The sequence below is a fragment of the Sturnira hondurensis genome, unplaced genomic scaffold, assembly GCF_014824575.4.
Source record: "Sturnira hondurensis isolate 20B ecotype Veracruz unplaced genomic scaffold, ASM1482457v3 Scaffold0003213, whole genome shotgun sequence".
In the NCBI taxonomy this organism is placed as follows: domain Eukaryota; kingdom Metazoa; phylum Chordata; class Mammalia; order Chiroptera; family Phyllostomidae; genus Sturnira; species Sturnira hondurensis.
In genome coordinates, this window is record NW_028075844.1 from 1,464,618 (window position 1) to 1,484,025 (window position 19,408).

General features: G+C 45.3%; 1 protein-coding gene and 1 long non-coding RNA gene across 4 annotated transcripts in view; one reads left to right on the top strand and one right to left on the bottom strand.

Moving 5' to 3' along the window:
• The first annotated feature begins 10,344 nt into the window (after positions 1 to 10,344).
• LOC118984147 (uncharacterized) lies at positions 10,345 to 11,886 on the top strand. The gene is made up of 2 exons (XR_005065869.1): positions 10,345 to 10,479; positions 11,512 to 11,886. It is a non-coding gene; the product is annotated as an uncharacterized LOC118984147 (long non-coding RNA).
• Positions 11,887 to 17,362: 5,476 nt separating this feature from the next.
• The window catches only part of LOC118984146 (zinc finger protein 791-like), a 54,756-nt gene continuing 52,710 nt past the window's right edge, over positions 17,363 to 19,408 (bottom strand). For 2 of the 3 annotated variants that reach the window (XM_037041924.1, XM_037041923.1), the window contains exon 5: positions 17,363 to 19,401. In XM_037041924.1, coding sequence (XP_036897819.1) covers positions 18,589 to 19,401 — 813 coding nt within the window. In that variant the 3' untranslated portion in view covers positions 17,363 to 18,588. The remainder of the gene's footprint in view (positions 19,402 to 19,408) is intronic. The other variant, XM_037041925.1, reaches the window with a different exon arrangement.

A 19,408-nucleotide genomic window follows, 5' to 3' on the forward strand; every position in this document is an offset into this window, starting at 1 on the left:
CCTGTGCTTGTGGACTGCTTTGGTGATCCTTTGGGTGTTAGGATCCCTTCTGATAGCCTTATGGAATGCATCAATGAGGATAACCTCAAAGAATTTGTATGTGGAATCTTCACTAACCCAGTAAAAACTCAGGACTCTCGGGGCCCCACAGTGGTGTCTAGCCTGCTTCTTGGCAACAGACAGAAGGCTCCAAGCAAATGTCAGCTGGTTAACACTATGAAGGACAGGCTTGCTGTAGGCAGCACCCTTAGGAACAGGGCCTCTGGCCTCCACAGCATACCCAAATCCTATATATGAGGTCTGTCTGGAAAAAAGTCCAGCTGTTGTTAACATAATGAGAACAGTTTACATGACATCCATGTAACTTGGCAGCCAAGGAGAGTAGGCTGGAATGTGCATGTGTGAATAATGACGACTCCACTGTACTAGTCAGTGGGGGCAGTAGAGGCCATTGAGTGAACATGTGTACTGTGTGGTCATTGTATTCAAAATTGTTGAGTGAGTAGAACAGTGAATCAGCATCAGATTTTGCATTAAGCTTCAATATTTCTCCATGGAAATCTTCGGCGGATTCAGAAGGCTGCAGCTATGGGCAACTGGTGATTGGCACCTTCATCACGACAGTGCACCTGCTCGTCTTGAGCAGAATTTTTTGGCAAAACATCAAATCACCCAGAGGACTCAGCTCCCTATAGCCCAGATTGGGTGCCCTGTAACTTCTTGCTTTTGTCAAAGCTAAAATCACTTTTGAAAGGGAAGAGATTTCACACTGTTAATAAGATTCAGGAAAATATGGTGGGGCAGCTGGTGGTGATTGAGAGAACTGTGTGAGGTCCACAGGTACCTACTTTGACAGGGACTGAGGTGTCATTGTCCTACATACAATATTTCTTGTATCTTGTATCTTATTCAATACCTATTTTTCATAGTACATGGCTGGATACCTTCTGGACAGACCTTGTATGACATAACCTTGGTTGGCCTTGTATTCCACCCTGCTGCGCTTCATCAGCTGGGTGGGGTGGGGGGCCCTGTGGTGTGCAGAGAGCTCTGCCGGTACTGCCCGCAGTGCACCGGAGAAGGGTGCATATCGCATCGGACTGCTTCCTCCATAGCTTCTGGACATGCTTGTAAGTGCCCATCTTGGCTTACCTTATGGCTGTGCCCAGAGAGTTTTTGAGAATATATGTTTTTTTGTTAAAGATTTTATTTATTTATTTATTTATTTATTTATTTATAGAGAGAGGGGAAGGGAGAGAGGAAGAGAGGGAGAGGAACACCATGTATGAGAGATACGTTGATTGGTTGCTTCTTGCAGACCCCCCAACTGGGTACCTGGCCTGCAACCCAGGCATGTGCCCTGACTGGGAATTGAACCAGAGGCCTATCAGTTCACAGGATGGTACTCAGTCTGCTAAGCCACACCACCAGGGCTCCCAAGAATATTGTTAAGCTCTACTGGGAGGGGGAGGCTAAGTTGGGATGGGCTGGGAGGCCAGTGGATGGCCCCCCAGCTCTGCCCAGCCCCACATGGGGCGTGGCCTTTGGTGGCACCTCCTGAAAACTGTCTGCGTCCCTCTCTGGAGGCAGAGATCAGCCCCAGCCATTAGTTGTATGGTAGTTGTATGGACGGTGCCCTGGACTCACCAGGCCACCCCCAGCTCCTGTGGCCCAAGATACATCGAATGAGACCCAATAGAGGTGGCATCTGCAGATGCAGGTCTGTCCAGGTCATGCTGGTTGTTGGCTTTGCTAAGTGGCTGCTTTGACATCATTCCCCTGCAGCTGGGCAGCTGCCAGCATGGGACGGGGTCTGGCTCCAGCCCAAGGCGGAGTCCCAGGAGTGTCAGCAATGTCGTCCTGGCTGCAACGCACGCCACCTCCAAACAGGCTCCTCTGAGATTCTTATTGCAGTGTGGTGGAGCGCAGCACCCAGGAACTGCATGGGCTGGGGGTTGCCGACTGGCACACGCAAGGCACCTCTGCCCATGGGGACTGACTTGGGCCTTTGCAGGTGGCTGGGGTATGGTTTCCTGGGCTTGACTATGTTTCCACCTGATGCCCAGTTGTCCAGAGCCTGAGAAATTTTCTAGATTTCCTTCTTGGAGACCAACTGGGGCCAAGGAGTCCTGGGAACACCCCTCGCCTGGCTGCATTCCCACACAGGGCACTGTCACTGGATGTGTGTCCTGAATATTTTTCCTTCCAAAGAAGGGACTGGGAGGCCCAGGGAGGGCACCCCAAGCCCAACTGCAATGACACTGGGGCCTATTCTTGGACACTCACTACAAACCTCTGTGTGCCTCCCTCTAGTGGCAGGGATCGTTCTGGGCCAAATGAGGATGAAGTGGTGGGTGCCCTGGACTTGGTCATGGTCCAAAGAGGGCACTGGGTCTTCTCAAGAACCTAAAACATGCTTCCAATTCTGCTTGGGGTGGGGGTGGGACACTGGCCCTGAGTGGTCAGGGAGGTTCAGTAAGATACCCTGAAGGCTCCATTCTGGTGTGGGCCTCCCAGAAGGTTTTCAAAGTCTGTGGGAGGCCGAATCCTTAGGGGCCTGCAAGGGAGGTTTGAGGAGGTTGCTTCTGGAAGGCAACTCACTGAGCTCCAGTCATCGCCTGCACCAGTTGAAACGCCTCCCGAGGGAAAGAAGGCCCTGGGGTCAGCTCTCCACCAGGACATGTCCCTCCGGAAAACTTTTCTAAGTCTGTCTCAGCAGTAACAAGCTAGCCAGATAGGGAGGCCCTTTGGCTGCGTTGGGTGGGCCCCCAGGTGGGGTCAGTAGATAGAAGCACTCCAAAAACATTTATATGTCCCCCTACACAGGCTTTGCCGAGCCCTGGCTGTCCATGTAGGCTGGAGAGGGCAATACTGTCTTGGTCACAGTCTCCGGTGTGGTCTGATTGCCAGTCATCACCTGAAAATGTTTCCAAGTTTCTCTCAAGAAGAGCTCTTCAGTGTGGGCTAGTGAGGGACACCTAAAGAGGGGCCTGGGCCTGGCTGTATTCACATGTAGGGCCTGTTTGATGAATGTACCGCATCAGAAAATTTTGAAGTGTCCTTTGTGAGGTATCCTTCAGGGACTGGCCAGCCAGAAATAAAGGCCCAAGAAAGGCACCCAGCCTAGATGTGATCCTTAGTGGGTGAACTCTCTGGCTGCACCTTCTGGAAAGTTTGCTGTGTCTCCCTCTAGAGGGTGGAGCCCTGGGTCTTCCAGGATGCACAGAGGATGGGAGATACCTTCTAAGCAAGTTGTGGAGAACCAGCTTGTCCAGTCAGTGACAACGAGAAGGCACCCAGGTCTGGCTGCAGTGTTGCAATAAATCACAGTTGTCATATATGCCTCCTGAAAATGTTTCCAAGTCTCCTTCCTGTAAGGAAGGCACTGCCCTGGGCCAGTAAAGAACACATTGTAAAGGCATCCTGGACATGGCTGTCGTCCTTTGAGGGGCTTGGTTGTTGGAGGGGCCCCCCAGATGTTTTTAAGTCTCCATTGGTGGTGGCTTTGGCCCTTCTTGTGAGGTCCTGTATTGGCCCTTGTCATCTGATTCAGCTCCTAAAGACATTTCCAAGGTCTAGGCAGCCTGGCAGGCTTACAGAGGGTACCTGAGCCAGGCTTCCATTCACTGTGGGGCATGGTCACAGAGAGTACCTCCCAAAAGTTTTCTGCGTTCCCCTTTGGAAGCTGGAACTGAACAGGAAGGCCCGAGGAGGGGGACCCCACCTAGCCATGGTCGAATGTTTGGCCTACTTTTAGTATGTTCCAAAGTTTTTAAGTAACACCTGCCCCTGACCCCTGCCAAGTCCCTAGCCCGGGCCTGCTAAGGACACCATGGGAGAGCTCACTGGACCTGGCATTGTCCTGTATGAGGGTTGGTCATCCAATATGCTTTCTGAAGACTTTAAAAGATCTCCTTCATGTCTTGGGCACAGGCCATGTCTAGCCAAGGAGGCCCGGAGGGTGCTCTGGGCATGGCAGTGGTTCTGTGTAGGTTTCATTCACTGGGGACATCTCTCAAAATGTTTTATAAGTACCCTCTGGAAGGCATTCAGAGCCCGAGTGTGGCCCTTTGTGCGATCTGTATTAGTTTGCTAGGGCTGTGTAACAAAGTACAGCTGACCCTCGAACAACATGAGTTTAAACCGTGCAGGTCTGCTTATACACAGATTTAAAAAAAATTTGTTCGTTTTCAGAGAGAGGGGCAGGGAGGAATAATAAGAGGGAGAGAAACGTCAGTATGTGAGAGATACGTCAGTTGGTTGCTTCTTGCATGCCCCCAACTGGGGACCTGGCCCACAACCCAGGCATGTGCTTTGGGAATCAAACCAGCAACCTTTAGGTTTGCAGGCCAGCACTCAGTCCACTGAGCCACACTAGCCAGGGCTAGATTTTTTCAATAATACTGTAAGTGTATTTTTTTTCCTTAAGATTTTCTATTCTCTTTTTTCCAAGATTTTATTTATTTCTAGAGAGAGGGGAAGGGAGGGAGGTGGAGGAGAGAAACATCAATGTGTGGTTGCCTCTTGCGCACCTTTAACTAGGGACCTGGCCAACAACCCAGGCATATGTTGGAATCAGTGACTGGGAATGGACCCAGTGACACTTTGGTTTGCAGGCTGGCACTCGATCCACTGAGCCACACCAGCCAGGGTGCTTCCTTAAGATTTTCTTAAGATTTTCTTTTCTGTAGCTCACTTTATTGTAAGAATATAGTATATAATATATACAACATACAAAATAGGTGCTCATCAACTGTCTATGTTATCAGTAAGGCTTCCGGTCAACAGTAGGCTGGTAGAAGTTTTGGAGTGTCAAAAGTTATACATGGAGTTTAGACTGTGCAGAGGGTCAGTTCCCCTAACCTGTGTTGCTTAGGGGTCAACTGTCCCCTGAACTGGGCCACTTAGACAACAGAAAGCTGTCCCATGGTTCTGGAGGCTGGAAGTCTAAGCTCAGTGCATCGGCAGGGTTGGTCCCTTCTGAAGTCTGTGAGGGAGAATGTCTCAGGCCTCCCCTGGCTGCTAGTGGTTTGCTGGCAATTTTTTCTTGGCTTGTAGATGTATGACCCCAGTCTTTTTTTTTATCCTCACCTGAGAACATTTTTTTCCATTGCTTTCAGAGAGAGAGGAGGGGAGACAGAAGAAGGGAGAGAGAGAGACATACACACACACATCGATGTGTGAGAGAAACATTGATTGGTTGCACCTTTACCTGGAATTGAACCCACAACCCTTTGGTTACAGGACAACACTCCAACTAACTGAGCCACACTGGCCAGGGCTTTTTCTTTTTATTTAGCTCTTTTATAGAATTTATTGGGGTGACATTGGTTAACACAATTATATAAGTTTCAGGTGTACAATTCTGTAAAGTATCATCTGTATATTGTAGTGTGTATTCATCACCCCAAACACAGACTTTACATTCATCTTCACATGGGCTTCTCCTTGTGAGTGAGTCTGTCTAAATTTCCCCTTTTTATAGAGACACCAGTCATGATGGATTAGGATTGACCCCAGTGACCTCATCTTAACTAATTACATCTGTGATGACCCTATTTCCAAATAAGATCACATTCTCAGTCACTGGGAGTTAAAACTTCATGTGAAATTTAGGGTGACACGATTCAACTCATAACAGGTTCCAAGCATTAGAAGCTCTGCTCCGCCCCTGCCACTTTACTTTACTTTACTTTTAGGTGTAAAATTTTCTTAGTCCTCTACCAGAGGTTGAGATTGGCTTAGGCCAGACAGAGAGGCTTGTGAAGAGACTTTTGGACACCTGAGGTCTTGGGAGTCCCATTTTTAGGATATGACTTCCCCAAATGTTTTTGAGTTCCTCTTTGAAGGCGAGGACCAGTCCAGGCTGAGAGGGAAGCCCAGGAAGATCACCCTAGGACCAGAAGTGGTACTGACTGGTGCTTGGCTGTAGAAGGTACTCCCTCAAAATGTTTCTAGCTCCCCCTGTGGTGTTTTTTGGGGATGTCTCCAACTACCAGGCTCTACATGAGGCTTTGGTTGATCGCACAAGGTCCTCCCTGAAACTCCCTGGTTGCTGGAAGTGCCTGCACATTTTTCCAAGTCTTCTCCATCTATGTGTCTATCCGTATGCCAGTGCCACACTGTTTTGATTACTGGAGCTTTCAGTAAGTTTTGAAATCAGAAAGTATAAGAGCTCCAACTTTGTTTTTCTCTTTATAGATTGTTTTGACTAGGTGGGGTACCTAGAGATCTCATGAATTTAAGAATGGATTTTTTTCTATTTTGGCAAAAAACATTGTTGGGATTGCATTGAATCTGTAGATCAATTTGAGTAGTGTTGACATCTTAACATTAAGCCTTCCAATACATGAACACAGGATGTCTCCATTTACCGGAACCATCCCCAATTTCCTTCAGCAACATTTGTAATTTTCAGTCTACAAGTCTTATGCCTCTTTGGTTAAGTTTCTTCCTAAGTATGTTACTCATTGATGCTATTGTAAATTGAGTTGTTTTTTAAACAATTCCCTGTTGAATTAATTGTTCATTGTTAGTGTATAGAAAAATACAACTGATTCTTGCGTTGATTTTGAATCCTGCAAATTTGCTGAACTCATTCATTCTAAGATTTTTTTGTGCAGTCTTTAGAATTTTCTACATATAAGATCATCTGTGAACAGAAAAAATTTTACATTTTCTTTTCCAATTTCATTTCCTTTGATTTCTTTTTCTTGCCTAATTGCTCTGGCTAGCACTTCGAGCATTAGAGTGAATACAATTGGTGGAAGAGGCATTGCTGTTTTGTTCCTGACCTCAGAGAAAAAGCTTTTAGTCTTTCATAATTGAGTATAATGTTTGTTGTGGTTTTTCCACATATAGCCTTTATTATGTTGAAATAGTTTCCTTCTGTTCCTGGTTTATTATTACTTTAATCATGAAAGAGTGTTGTATTTTCTGCATCAGTTAAGATGATCATGGCCCTTCCTGGTGTGGCTCAGTGGATTGAGTTGCTGACCTGCAAATCAAAGGGTCGCTGGTTCGATTCCCAGTCTAGGGAACATGCCTGGGCTGTGGGCCAGGTCCCTAGTTAAGGGTGCGAAAGAGGTAACTACACACTGATGTTTCTCTCCCTCTCTTTCTCCCTCCCTTCCCCTCTCTAAAAAATAAATAAATAAAATTAAAGAAAAAAGATGATTATGTGCTAATGGTGTGTATTACACTGATAGAAGGAAAAGCTTTCAGTTCTTCACTAAGTTTTATTTATTTAAGCCTCATGCAGATTTCACCCTCTGCCTTGTAGAATGCTGAAAATGGAGGTTAATAAGGAAGATGAAAGGTTTTTTTGTGTTTTTTTTTACAAGAAATCAATGGTCTTGAAATCATAATATGTTTCATCTGTATAGCATTCCTATTATTTCTGTACATGTTCAGGATCCTGATATTAGAGAGAAATAAGATGTAATGTGATCATAGTAACAAAGTGTAAGTCATTTCCATGTGTTTATTTTGCTGTCAAATTTATGAGAAAGTACGCGTGGACAGTAAGTTTGTGATGATCAGTCATAGGATACATCTTAGGAGACCACAGAATCACTCATAACTGGGGTCTGGGTGTCCACTGCTGTCAGTCTCACACATGCTACTCTACACATATTTGGGATATTTTAGGACTCAGTGGCCTTTGAGGATGTGGCTGTGAACTTCGGTCTGGAGAGAAACCCTATGAATGTAAGGAATATGGAAAAGCCGTCACACAGTCTTTCAAAGACACATGTCAGTGCACGCTGGAGAGAAACCATACAAATATGCACAATGTGGGAAAGGCCTTAGTTACCCTAGTTCCTTTCAAAAGCATGAAAAAGCATCATTGCTTTTCATTGCCACCCACAGACCATTTCCAGCTTGTCATTTCTCGGCTCAAGCCTACTTGTGCTTGCTCACTTAGAAACCCCCTCAGAAATCCACACATCTCCCACTCTGGAAAATTTTTCTGACCAGGTTGTGAGTTGAGAATATGGTTGAAGCGTTGGCAGAACGCATATGTCAGGGGCACATTCCCCTTGGCTCCCAGCTGTTGCGTATTTGTCAGATGTACTGGTTTACTTAACACAACACTTAAATACTGGCTGACTGTGAATGCAGAAACAAATGGCTCCAAAGTTTCTGTTTCAGTGACAAAAATGTTCAAAATTTGTGGTGCTGATGCAATGTATCTGTGAATATATAAAAAACAGTGAATTGTACTCATTAATGAAATGTATTACATCGCAATAAAGCTATTTAAATAAATAAATGTACGTGGAATTTTGAATCAATGTGTTTAGTAGTTAAGAATTTTCAGGTATGTCCTGTATTTCCAACACTTTTATTCTTTTTTCTCATATTGATAGTAATTGGAATTCAGTTGCTTTAGGGATATCATAGCTGTTTACATTTCAAAAGCTCTACGCACACACTCGAGATCTAAAATAAGTTTCCCTGTATGATAAAATATACACCTGAGAGTTACACTGAACACACCTTACAATTTATGGTTGGTGCCCAGGCAAGTGTTTCCGGGTTCAAACTTCCCAGCAGAGTCAACGACCTTGGGAAAGCCACGGGACTCTAGCTAAAGTACCACGTGTGTGGAGGTGGAGAAGGGTCAAGAAGCCTCAACGCTGTCAACAAAGATAAAAACGTAGCCAGACTCCATTTTGATGGAGGTCATTTTTCAATGGGTTTGTAAACAAGGAACACAGTTCTATGGGTGCCAGTCTATGCCAACCCTTGACCGAGGGAATACCTCCGATTCTCAGGTCCCCGGCTGCCCTGGCCTGGGGCGTCCCTCCTCCTGAGGACAACGGCGTCACTCCACCTAGAAACTAAATCTGAAACTCCCTGGTTTCGCGTTCCTTAAGACCTGCCGGAAATACCACGGTCTCTCGGACAGGCCACGCCCACTTGCCAAAACAGTTTCGGCTGGCCATCTGACCTCTCCTGGTTGTCACTCAGGAAACTGGTGGGCGGGTTCTTGTGAGCTGTCCAATCAGGGGCGCAGCAGCCGGGCAAGGCTCATCAGAGCTCCTGGACTCTCCAGGCTGCGCTCCTTGAGTACTCTACGGATATTCGTCCAGGCTCGTCCCGTTGTGAAAGTCTAGGGCTGGGGTAGCCGTAGGGACGACGCCTGGGGTACCCCAGAAGCCGGGAAATGGTGAGTGTGCGGGGCTGGGTGTCCCGGGAGAGGGACCCCGGACTGACTAGGTCCAGCTCTAGCGTGGCCTGGTCTCCCCGCGGTCAGTCCGGAGTCTGAGGATCGGAGTCCCGCGGGGACGCAGCGCCAACCTTAGTCCCCTCCGGCACGAAGCGTCCTGTCCGGTCACTGCGCCGGCCACTCTGGCCCCGAAGACTCTCTCGGCAGCTCTGTGTTCCCAGCCCCGTATCTCCCAAATGTGCGGGGACCACGGAGAGGTCCGTTCTCTAGTGGACGGTCGTGACTCGGTCTGCCGGGTTTGTGCGCGGGAGGAGCTGTGGTCTCTGTGTTCCCCGGCACTCCATTCTCCACGGGGGATCGTTTTCTTCAGAGTTTTAAAATTGTTTTGGGTAGCAGGGTCTCAAATCCACTACCCTGGCCCCCCAGACCACCTCTTCAAAGGAGCAATAAATTTCTGAATTTCTAGATCCCTCCCGCGTTCTTCTTTTTTTTTTTTAAAGATTTTATTTTTAGAGAGAGTGAAAGGGCGGGAGAAAGAAAAAAGAGAGAAACATTGATGTGAGAGAGAAACATCGTTTGGCTATCTCCCCAATGCGCCCCAGGCTGGGAGGAACCCGCAACCCAGGCGCGAGCCCTGACCGAGAATGGAACCCGGGATCTTTTCGCTGGGCAGGAGGACTGAGCCTGCACGCCAGACAGGGCCTTCCCGCGTTCTTAAACGCCAGCTTGCCTTCTCTGATTCACAGCCATCATTATCAATTATCCTCAGAGCCACGGATGGCTCTTTTTAAAGATNCAGACTCCATTTTGATGGAGGTCATTTTTCAATGGGTTTGTAAACAAGGAACACAGTTCTATGGGTGCCAGTCTATGCCAACCCTTGACCGAGGGAATACCTCCGATTCTCAGGTCCCCGGCTGCCCTGGCCTGGGGCGTCCCTCCTCCTGAGGACAACGGCGTCACTCCACCTAGAAACTGAATCTGAAACTCCCTGGTTTCGCGTTCCTTAAGACCTGCCGGAAATACCACGGTCTCTCGGACAGACCACGCCCACTTGCCAAAACAGTTTCGGCTGGCCATCTGACCTCTCCTGGTTGTCACTCAGGAAACTGGTGGGCGGGTTCTTGTGAGCTGTCCAATCAGGGGTGCAGCAGCCGGGCAAGGCTCATCAGAGCTCCTGGACTCTCCAGGCGGCGCTCCTTGAGTACTCCACGGATATTCGTCCAGGTTCGTCCCGTTGTGAAAGTCTAGGGCTGGGGTAGCCGTAGGGACGACGCCTGGGGTACCCCAGAAGCCGGGAAATGGTGAGTGTGCGGGGCTGGGTGTCCCGGGAAAGGGACCCCGGACTGACTGGGTCCAGCTGTAGCGTGGCCTGGTCTCCCCGCGGTCAGTCCGGAGTCTGAGGATCGGAGTCCCGCGGGGACGCAGCGCCAACCTTAGTCCCCTCCGGCACGAAGCGTCCTGTCCGGTCACTGCGCCGGCCACTCTGGCCCCGAAGACTCTCTCGGCAGCTCTGTGTTCTTAGCCCCGTATCTCCCAAATGTGCGGGGACCACGGAGAGGTCCGTTCTCTAGTGTCGGACGGTCATGACTCGGTCTGCCGGGTTTGTGCGCGGGAGGAGCTGTGGTCTCTGTGTTCCCCGGCACTCCATTCTCCACGGGAGATCGTTTTCTTCAGAGTTTTAAAATTGTTTTGGGTAGCAGGGTCTCAAATCCACTACCCTGGCCCCCCAGACCACCTCTTCAAAGGAGCAATAAATTTCTGAATTTCTAGATCCCTCCCGCGTTCTTCTTTTTTTTTTAATATTTTATTTTTAGAGAGCGTGAAAGGGCGGGAGAAAGAAAAAAGAGAGAAACATTGATGTGAGAGAGAAACATCGTTTGGCTACCTCCCCAATGCGCCCCAGGCTGGGAGGAACCCGCAACCCGCAACCCGGAACCCGGAACCCGCAACCCCTGACCGAGAATGGAACCCCTTCCCGCGTTTTAAATCAACAAACAGTTTTTGAAGATTTTATTTATTTATCTTCAGATGGGGAAGGAGAGAGGGAGAGAAACATCGATGTACGGTTGCCTTTTGTGCGTCCCCTGCTGGTAGTTAGCCTGCAAGGAACCGGCCAGGCATGTGCCCTGACTGGGAATCGAACCGGGATGGTCTGGTTCTCAGGCCCGCGCTCAATCACTGAGCTACGCCAGCCAGGGCTCTTCCCGAGTTCTTAAACGCCAGCTTGCCTTCTCTGATTCACAGCCATCATTATCAATTAGCCTCAGAGCCACGGATGGCTCTTTTTAAAGATTTATTTATTTATTTTTGTCTGTGCATATTTTACATGATAGGAAAGCCGAGAATAACCACTTTGACAAAAACTTGAAATCACTTGCTTGAAATCCAGCACCTCTCCGCCCAGGACCCTCCCTGGGCACAGACATCCTATGCGCAGGCCTTTTCGTGGAGGTTCCTCTTCAGAAAGTTTCCTGGGTGTTTTTGTCCTGTGAGAATGGCCTTTCTTGGGTTTGTCACCTGGAAAGACTTGTGGACTTACTCCTTTTTCAGTAGAGGTAAAATATGTTTAATGTTCTAGTAGTGCATATATTTGTGTACAATAGAATAACTCTTTCCACTCTTTCTTCCACTGAGCATGTGTATTAAGTTTCCAAGGTTTGTTTTTCACTTTGGGTGATTTCAAATAAAATTCCAGATATAGATTTGCAGAGCATGTGTTCAACTGTGATTAATTATTTACAAACCAAGTACTTTTCCTCTAAATAGAAACAACTGACATCTTAAAAAAAAAGATGTTAGGGGTTTTCTAACTGAACTAGTGAAAGATTCTTCTTCCTTTTCACATGAATGCTGGGTTTGTGTGATTTTGGTGGGTTGTTCAAACACTGGATTTTTGATATTTAAAATATCTGTGGCGGCCCAAGCAAGTCCAGTAGGGAACAAGAACCCTGTGGTTGGTGACTTGGACTAAGGCTCCCTTGAGCCTGCAGGGACAAGTGCTTGAAGGCCCAGAGGATCTTCTTGGGGAGCGTCCCCTGCAGGTGTCCTACCTGCTCCCCGCTCCACCCCCCCTCTCCGGTGGAAGGAGCCTGTACACGGAGAAGCTGAAGCGCTGGGGAGCTGGGGGCGCATGTGCACATGGGGGAGGGGCATGATGCTCTTTCTGAGATCTCAGTTGCAGTTCCCTTTGCCTTGTTTGTAGCCATAGGATGGAGTTTTACATCCACAATATAGGTGCACTTGGAGTGTAATTGGTGCACATGGAGAGTCTATATTTCGAATCACTCCCTTTTAACATTGTTGTCACTCATTTCATTTATCTGTAAGTTATAATTACTGAATACATTGTTACTATTATGACTTGGAACATAGTGTTATCTGTCAGATTAAATAAAATAACAAAAACAATTTCACATTCATTTATTCTTTCTCTAACATTCTATCATCTTTTTCCTGACATATTTAACATTTCTTACAAAGCAGGTATACTGGTGATAAATTCCCTAATTTTTTTTCAAATTCCCTAATTTTTGTTTGTGTCATAAATTCTTATTTCTTCCTCACATTTGAAAGATAATTTTCTCTACACAGAACTCTCTTTGGGTGGTATTTCTTTCAACTCTTTAACTATTTCACAAATTGTCTTCCTGTTTGCATAGTTTCTGAAAAGAAGTCTAATTTCATTCTTATCCTTGCTTCTTTATAACTAAGCTCCTCCTCTGCCCCCGTCCCACCCCCACTTTTCAAGATGTTCTTTGTCTTTGATTTTTCTCAAGTTTGAATATGATATTTCTAGGTGTACATTTTTTTTTGTTTTTATCTTGTTTGGTGAATTCTGAGCTTCCTGGGTTTGTTGGTTTGGTGTCTATTGTTAATTTTGGGAAACTCTGAGCGATCATTGCTTCACTTTTTTACTCTTTTAAAATCTTTATTCTCCTTCATGTGTTCCCATTATGTGTTTGTTGCACCTTTGTAATTGTCCCAAAGTTCTTGGGTTTCTGCCTCATCTTTTTTCTTTTCATTTCTGTGCATTTGTTTTGGAAGGCTGTGTTCACATTTCCCCGAGCTGATTCCTTCTTCACATGTTTCCTCTGTATCCATGAGCTGTCGTTGCCCCACACTGAGGAATTCTTCATTTGTGTTCTGTTTTAACATCTTTCTTCCTTTTCCCTTCCCTTCCCTCCCTCCCTCCCTTCTGATTTTATTTATTACTTATTTTTAGAGAGATGGGAAGGGAGGGATCCCTTAAAAAAGGAGAAAACATTCATATGAGAGGGAAATATCGGTTGCCTCTCGCATGTACCCCCTTGGTGGCTTGGCCCACAACCCAGACATGCGCTCTGACCAGGAATCAACCAGCGACCTTTCAGTTTGTTGCAGGACACCCAACCCACTGAGCCACACCTGTTAGGGCTTAATGTTTTTCGCTTTTGCTTACGTTTTCCGTTCTGTGATTTCTTAGGGTTTCCATCTCTGCTTACACGACCTGTCTGTTCTCATGTTGTCTACTACTTCCATTAGAGTGCTTGCACGTTAATTGTGGTTGTTTTACGGTTTTGGCCTGATAATTCCAGTGTATCTGCTGCATCTGAATTAACATTCTTTTGCTTGTCTGTCTCTTCACACTGTGTTTTAATTTTTAGCATGCCTTTTACTTTTTTGTTGAATGCTGGACATGATGTGCTGTGAACAAGAGACTGAGGTAGATAGGCCTTTAGTGCGAGGTTTTATGTTTATCTGACTAGGGAGTTAAGCTGTGTTTACTATTGGTTGTATCAGAGGCTAAAATATCCTCAGGTGTCCTTGATTTTTTGTCTCTACGTCATCTTTAGGGGTCTACAGAGGCTTCTACGTAAGTTCTTACACTGCAGCCCCTCCAGGGTGTGCTCTCTGCTCCACCGGAGTGCGCTCCACTGGAGCGCGGTGCTGTGGGTGGAGGGGCAGCATTACAGTCCTATGATTGGGGTCCATATTGTAATGAGCCTGTGCCCTGGGCTGTGACCTTCTGTGGTACAATGAGAAAGATGCTGTATCTTTGTCCATGGTTCCTAGCAAAGACCTCCTTAAAGCCCTTGGACTACCAGAGTGACAAGGGTGATAGGAGCATCTTAGGTTCTAATGGGATGACTGTTCACAGGCCTCTCATTGGCTTCAAGATGGGTTATTCACTGCTGGTCAGTGATTTTATTAGTCATGCCTGGGTAAGGAAACCCCATCTGAACTCCTAACTGTAGGATTCAGAGATCCAACTAGTGGACACATCAGTGTGCTGGGTGGTGTCATGCCTGGACAGCGCATGAAGCTCCTACTTTGCACCTAACTTTGCCCTGAGCACCCTTTCCATTGGCTGGTCTGACTTGTGTTTTACAGTAATCTGATAATAATAAGCAAAGCACTTTTGTTAGTTCCAATAGTAGTTTTAGCAAATTAACAAACATGAGGGCATTTGTAGCTGGGAACCTCCACATTTGTAGCTGACTATGGAGAAATGTGTGTGGTCTGAGCCACCACTGGCAGCTGGCATCTGACATGTGGGCAGTGTGTGGGGCTGAGTCCTTAACCTGTGGAGTCTGTTGTTGACTCTGGTTGGTGGTAGAATTGGACTGTGGGCCACCCAGTTGGTGTCGGGGAGGTGGAGAAATGGTTGGGAAATCATAGCACGTGTTTCCTGTCAGGATGAAAATATATCCTGTGACCCCCACAGGTGTTTCTGAGTCTGCGCCCCCAGCCTCAAGGTAGGTCAGGCAGAGTGGCTGGGGGTGTAAGTTGGCAGTTTCCCTCCCCAGGTCAGTCAGGCTCTGGTGAAATAGGACCTTTGAAGACAGGCCTTGTTAAGAGCAGAATATTGTGGAGACTGTCCTCCCCCACACTGAGATGCCAGTCACAAGTAGTAGGTCTGCAGGTTACTCACGACTTCTGACTTGGCTACAAATCAGAGGTTCCTATAACTGCCCCCCTTGGGTTTAATTTCCTAGCATGCTCACAGAGCTCAGGGAAACAATCGTTTGCCAGTTTATCAAAGGATATACATGAATAGATAGATGAAGAGATACTTAGGATGAGGTCTAGGAGGGAGGTCTGAGGGGAATGCCGAAGCAACATTTGGCTGTAACCTGTCCTTAAGTTAAAGTAGAACATGTTCCCCTTTGGGCACTATTGTCTTGTCACAGCTCCTTCTCAAGGTGGGTACCAAGGCATGTGGGGGGAGTTCCAGACTCAGTTTCTAGGTAGAGCAGTACCCTTGTCTAGAGCAGGAGTGGCGCCCAGGCCAGGCCAACCCGGAAAAGGAAGGGTTGCTGTCCTTCTGGGTCAGGTCTGAGGATAAAGCTGCAAGACCACTCCTGGAACTGTGACCCTTGTTGACACACATACCACCTCACTGTATGTGGTAGAGTCTGGCTCCATTTCAGTTAGACTTTGTGAAGGAATGGTATTATTCCTTTGAATGTGTTGGAGAATTTTGTAGTGAAGACATTTTGGCCTGGGCTTTTTTTCCCCCCGTATGGGTATTTTTTTTCATTACTAATTCAACCACTTTTACTTGTTATAGTTATATTCGGATTTTCCATTTTCTTAAGTTAGTTTTGATAGATTTTTGTCTTTCTAGGAATCTGTCCACTTCACATAAGTGTTCTAATTTGCTGGTGTATGAATCTTCACATGTTCCTTTATAATGATGATTATTTTTAAATATTTTATTTATTTTTAGAGAGGGGGAAGAGAAAGAGAGGGGGAGAAGCATTATTGTGTTTGCTTCTCAAGCACCCCCCTACTGGGGACCTGGCCTGCAACCTGGGCATGTGCCCTGACTGGGAATTGAACTGGGACCCTTTGCTTTGCAGTCCAGTGCTCAATCCACTGAGCCATACCAGTCAGGGCATATGTATTTTAACTGAGGTACTTTACATGAAAAAGTGTCCCATATAGCATAGGGAATATTTCCATGTTTCAGTAAGAACTATTATGATTACCACAGACAGAATTCAGTTCACCTCCTCAAGGTATCTCATACACAGGAGCATTTTCCTTGACTACTAATTCCATCACTTGGCACAAGCCCAAGACCTTTTGTGCACCCTCTTAGTGATGCAGCCCATGACCATTTACGGTTTGTGGTCATTCTTACCACAATTTCTTTGAGGCTGGGTGTGATCCTATAGTTTCTGGCAAGAAAGCACCAACAAAACCATGACCTAAGTTTTTATTAAGAATTAATGAGAGGTTAAACACAAACATTTTTAACTATAGGAAAATAAAAAAAAAACTTGCCTGAAAAAAAATATACATGATAACACTGATTCACTGTATACAATGATTAATTGGACAAAAATCACAAAATCGGTCTAAAAATCCATAATAGCGATGGGATGTTTTAATATATCCTATCAGAAAGTGAAAAAGATAATACTTGTTAGTGCACAAAACATCTACAGAAGCATTTGTTCAACAACAAAAAAAGGAACAGTTTTAAATCACATACAAACAGAACAAAATGTACGGAGGACTTACGTTCAGCTGTGAGTAATCTGAAATACCCACGATCTGCCTGACACGAGGAAGGTGCCACTGCTCACGTGGAGGGACTGTGTCAGAGCAGTCACTGCACGTGCAGCAGCGGGACCGACTCCCATGTGGTTCTGACGGCACCACTGTAGCTGTTTTGGTGGAATCAGGGACACAGTCACTAACAATGTTAACAGAATGAAATGTCTGCTATACAAATTAGACTTTATTCAAATACTGTCTAGAGAAGAAGGCAGTCAGCGTTTCAGAGAACATTTTCAAACATGACAGTCTAAATTGGTTGCATGAAGGCTTGTGGGAAAATTCAAACTGATGGATCTTTGCTGTGGATCTTGTGGAGGCATCTGTGGAAACCTACAGCTCTGAGAAAGTGAGAGTCATGTAGTGCTGGTAGCACTGAGGATGCTTTTGGCTGGCAGGACAAAGAATCAGGAAAATGGGTTGGAAGTGGGTATATATGAAACATCAACGCATCTGTCTTTCTGTGCTTTGTGGCTCAAATACTAAGGCCTTCCAAATCTCATGCGAATGAGGTTGTTAATGAATTTTAACATGGACCCATAAAAAAACCAGAAAATGTAGGTTACAACATTACCCATGTTGACGTAACATATTTCAGGAGACCCACCTTCAATTCTACATTTTATTGTCCTGTCACAGGTCTCTTTTTCTGTTTGTTTCTTTTTTTAAAAAAAACAAAGGCTTATTGGTATACCAAAGTTAATGTTATTACAAAAATGAATCAAAGTTTAAGTGTTAAAACACTTAGGAAAGAAGCTAGAAACGTGATTTTATTTAGTTTCATAGACTTGAAGCACTGTGAGAGAGTGACCACCTTAGTTATGCTCACTGTTGTAAGCCCAGTGTCCAGCTCAGGCACTCAGTAGGTGCTCAGTATGGACAGAGGGATGGTGAGACCACTGGGTGACTTCAGTGAGATCATATAATCATTCTGATTGTATTATGGGTAAAAGATACCTTAAATGATGACATCAGAATACTGTAGGAAGGTTTTAATGGGTCGAGGGGAGGTGGGAATGTTGCTTTGGTACAAAGATATTGTAGCTGTGAGTTTAAATCTAAAACAATTATAATTGTAAACATTTTAAAGTTATTTTGTAAGTTTGAGGTTGATGTCGATACAGGTTGCTCTCCTTAATGTAAAGTCAGCATCCAAATCACTGTCAGAGGGAACGACAAAGAGTGAGGGGGAACAGATGTAAATAGTGATTCCAGTGAGATTATACTCTATGATAAACTTTTCCTATTTACAAATTTATGCCGACTATCTATTTGTAAGGTAAATTAGTAAGGCTTTTCTGATGAAAGAAAAAGAAAGTTTTTTTTTTATCATAACAAAGGAGGAATATTTATAATGGATAAGGAATATCTAGCATTTGCCATATGAAGTCAATAGGAAAATCCTAAGAAATAAAGTATCATTATTCTCCTTAACTTATAGATTAAAAATTTATATAAAAATTAACCCTACTAGTATATATTACATTTATATTTCAATTCACCAATAGACTTCAGAGATTTTATGAGCTGATTTAAGGAAAAGCATTACATACTAAAAGCATATGTGCCGCTGCTTAAAAAGTACTTACAGAATTGTCTCAAGTCACTGTTCATTTGCACAAGTAGCAAATAGAATCCATAGTCCAGAGACTGAGTTTCAGTATGAGCCACTGACAAAGAAAAGCTATTTTTATCTTTTAAAACATGTTTCATGTCACAAATTTTCTGGAGTATTAAATGTGAATTAATTTGCATCAGGCCTCCCCGTATTACTTACATTTATAGCCATTTCTCTCCAGTGGAATTTTCACATTTCTTTCTGTGTGAAGAATGAAAACTTTCTTGTGTTTATCAGTTGTAATTTATCAAGTGTGCATTCTCATGACGTGTTTGTGTAAGGATGTGGGCCAGTTGAAGGCCTTCCCACAATGCTTACACTGAAGAAGTTTCTCTCCAGTGTGAATTCTTTCATGGCTTCTAAATGAACTGGGTCGACTAAAGGCTTTCCCACATTCTTCACATTTATAGGGTTTCTCTCCAGTGTGCACTCTCATGTGGCCTCGAAAGGTTGTGCGATAAATGAAGGCCTTCCCACACTCCTTACATTCATAGGGTTTCTCTCCAGTGTGAGTTCTTTCATGTACTTGAACATAACTGGAACAACTGAAGGCTTTACCACAAATTTTACATTCGTAGGGTTTCTCTCCAGTGTGAGTCCTTTCATGTATTCGAAATGAACTGGGACAGTTGAACGCTTTCCCACACTCCTTACATTTGTAAGGTCCATCTCCAGTGTGCGTCATCATGTGTCTTCGAAAGCTTGTGAGAGATACAAATGCTTTTCCACATTCCTCACATTTATAGGGCTTCTCTCCAGTGTGAGTTCTTCCATGTATTTGCAAACCTAGAGAAGAACTGAAAGTCTTCCCACATTGTTTACACTCATAGGGTTTCTCTGCACTGTGAGTCCTTTCATGTCTTCGAAAGGAAGTGGGACAACTGAGGGCTTTACCACACAGCTTACATATATAGGGCTTCTCTCCAGTGTGAGTTCTCACATGGACTTGGAAAGTGGTGAGCCAATGGAAAGCTTTCCCACACTCCTTACATTGGTAGGGCTTCTCTCCAGTGTGAGTTCTTTCATGTGTTCGAAAGGAACTAGAACAACTGAAGGCTTTACCACAC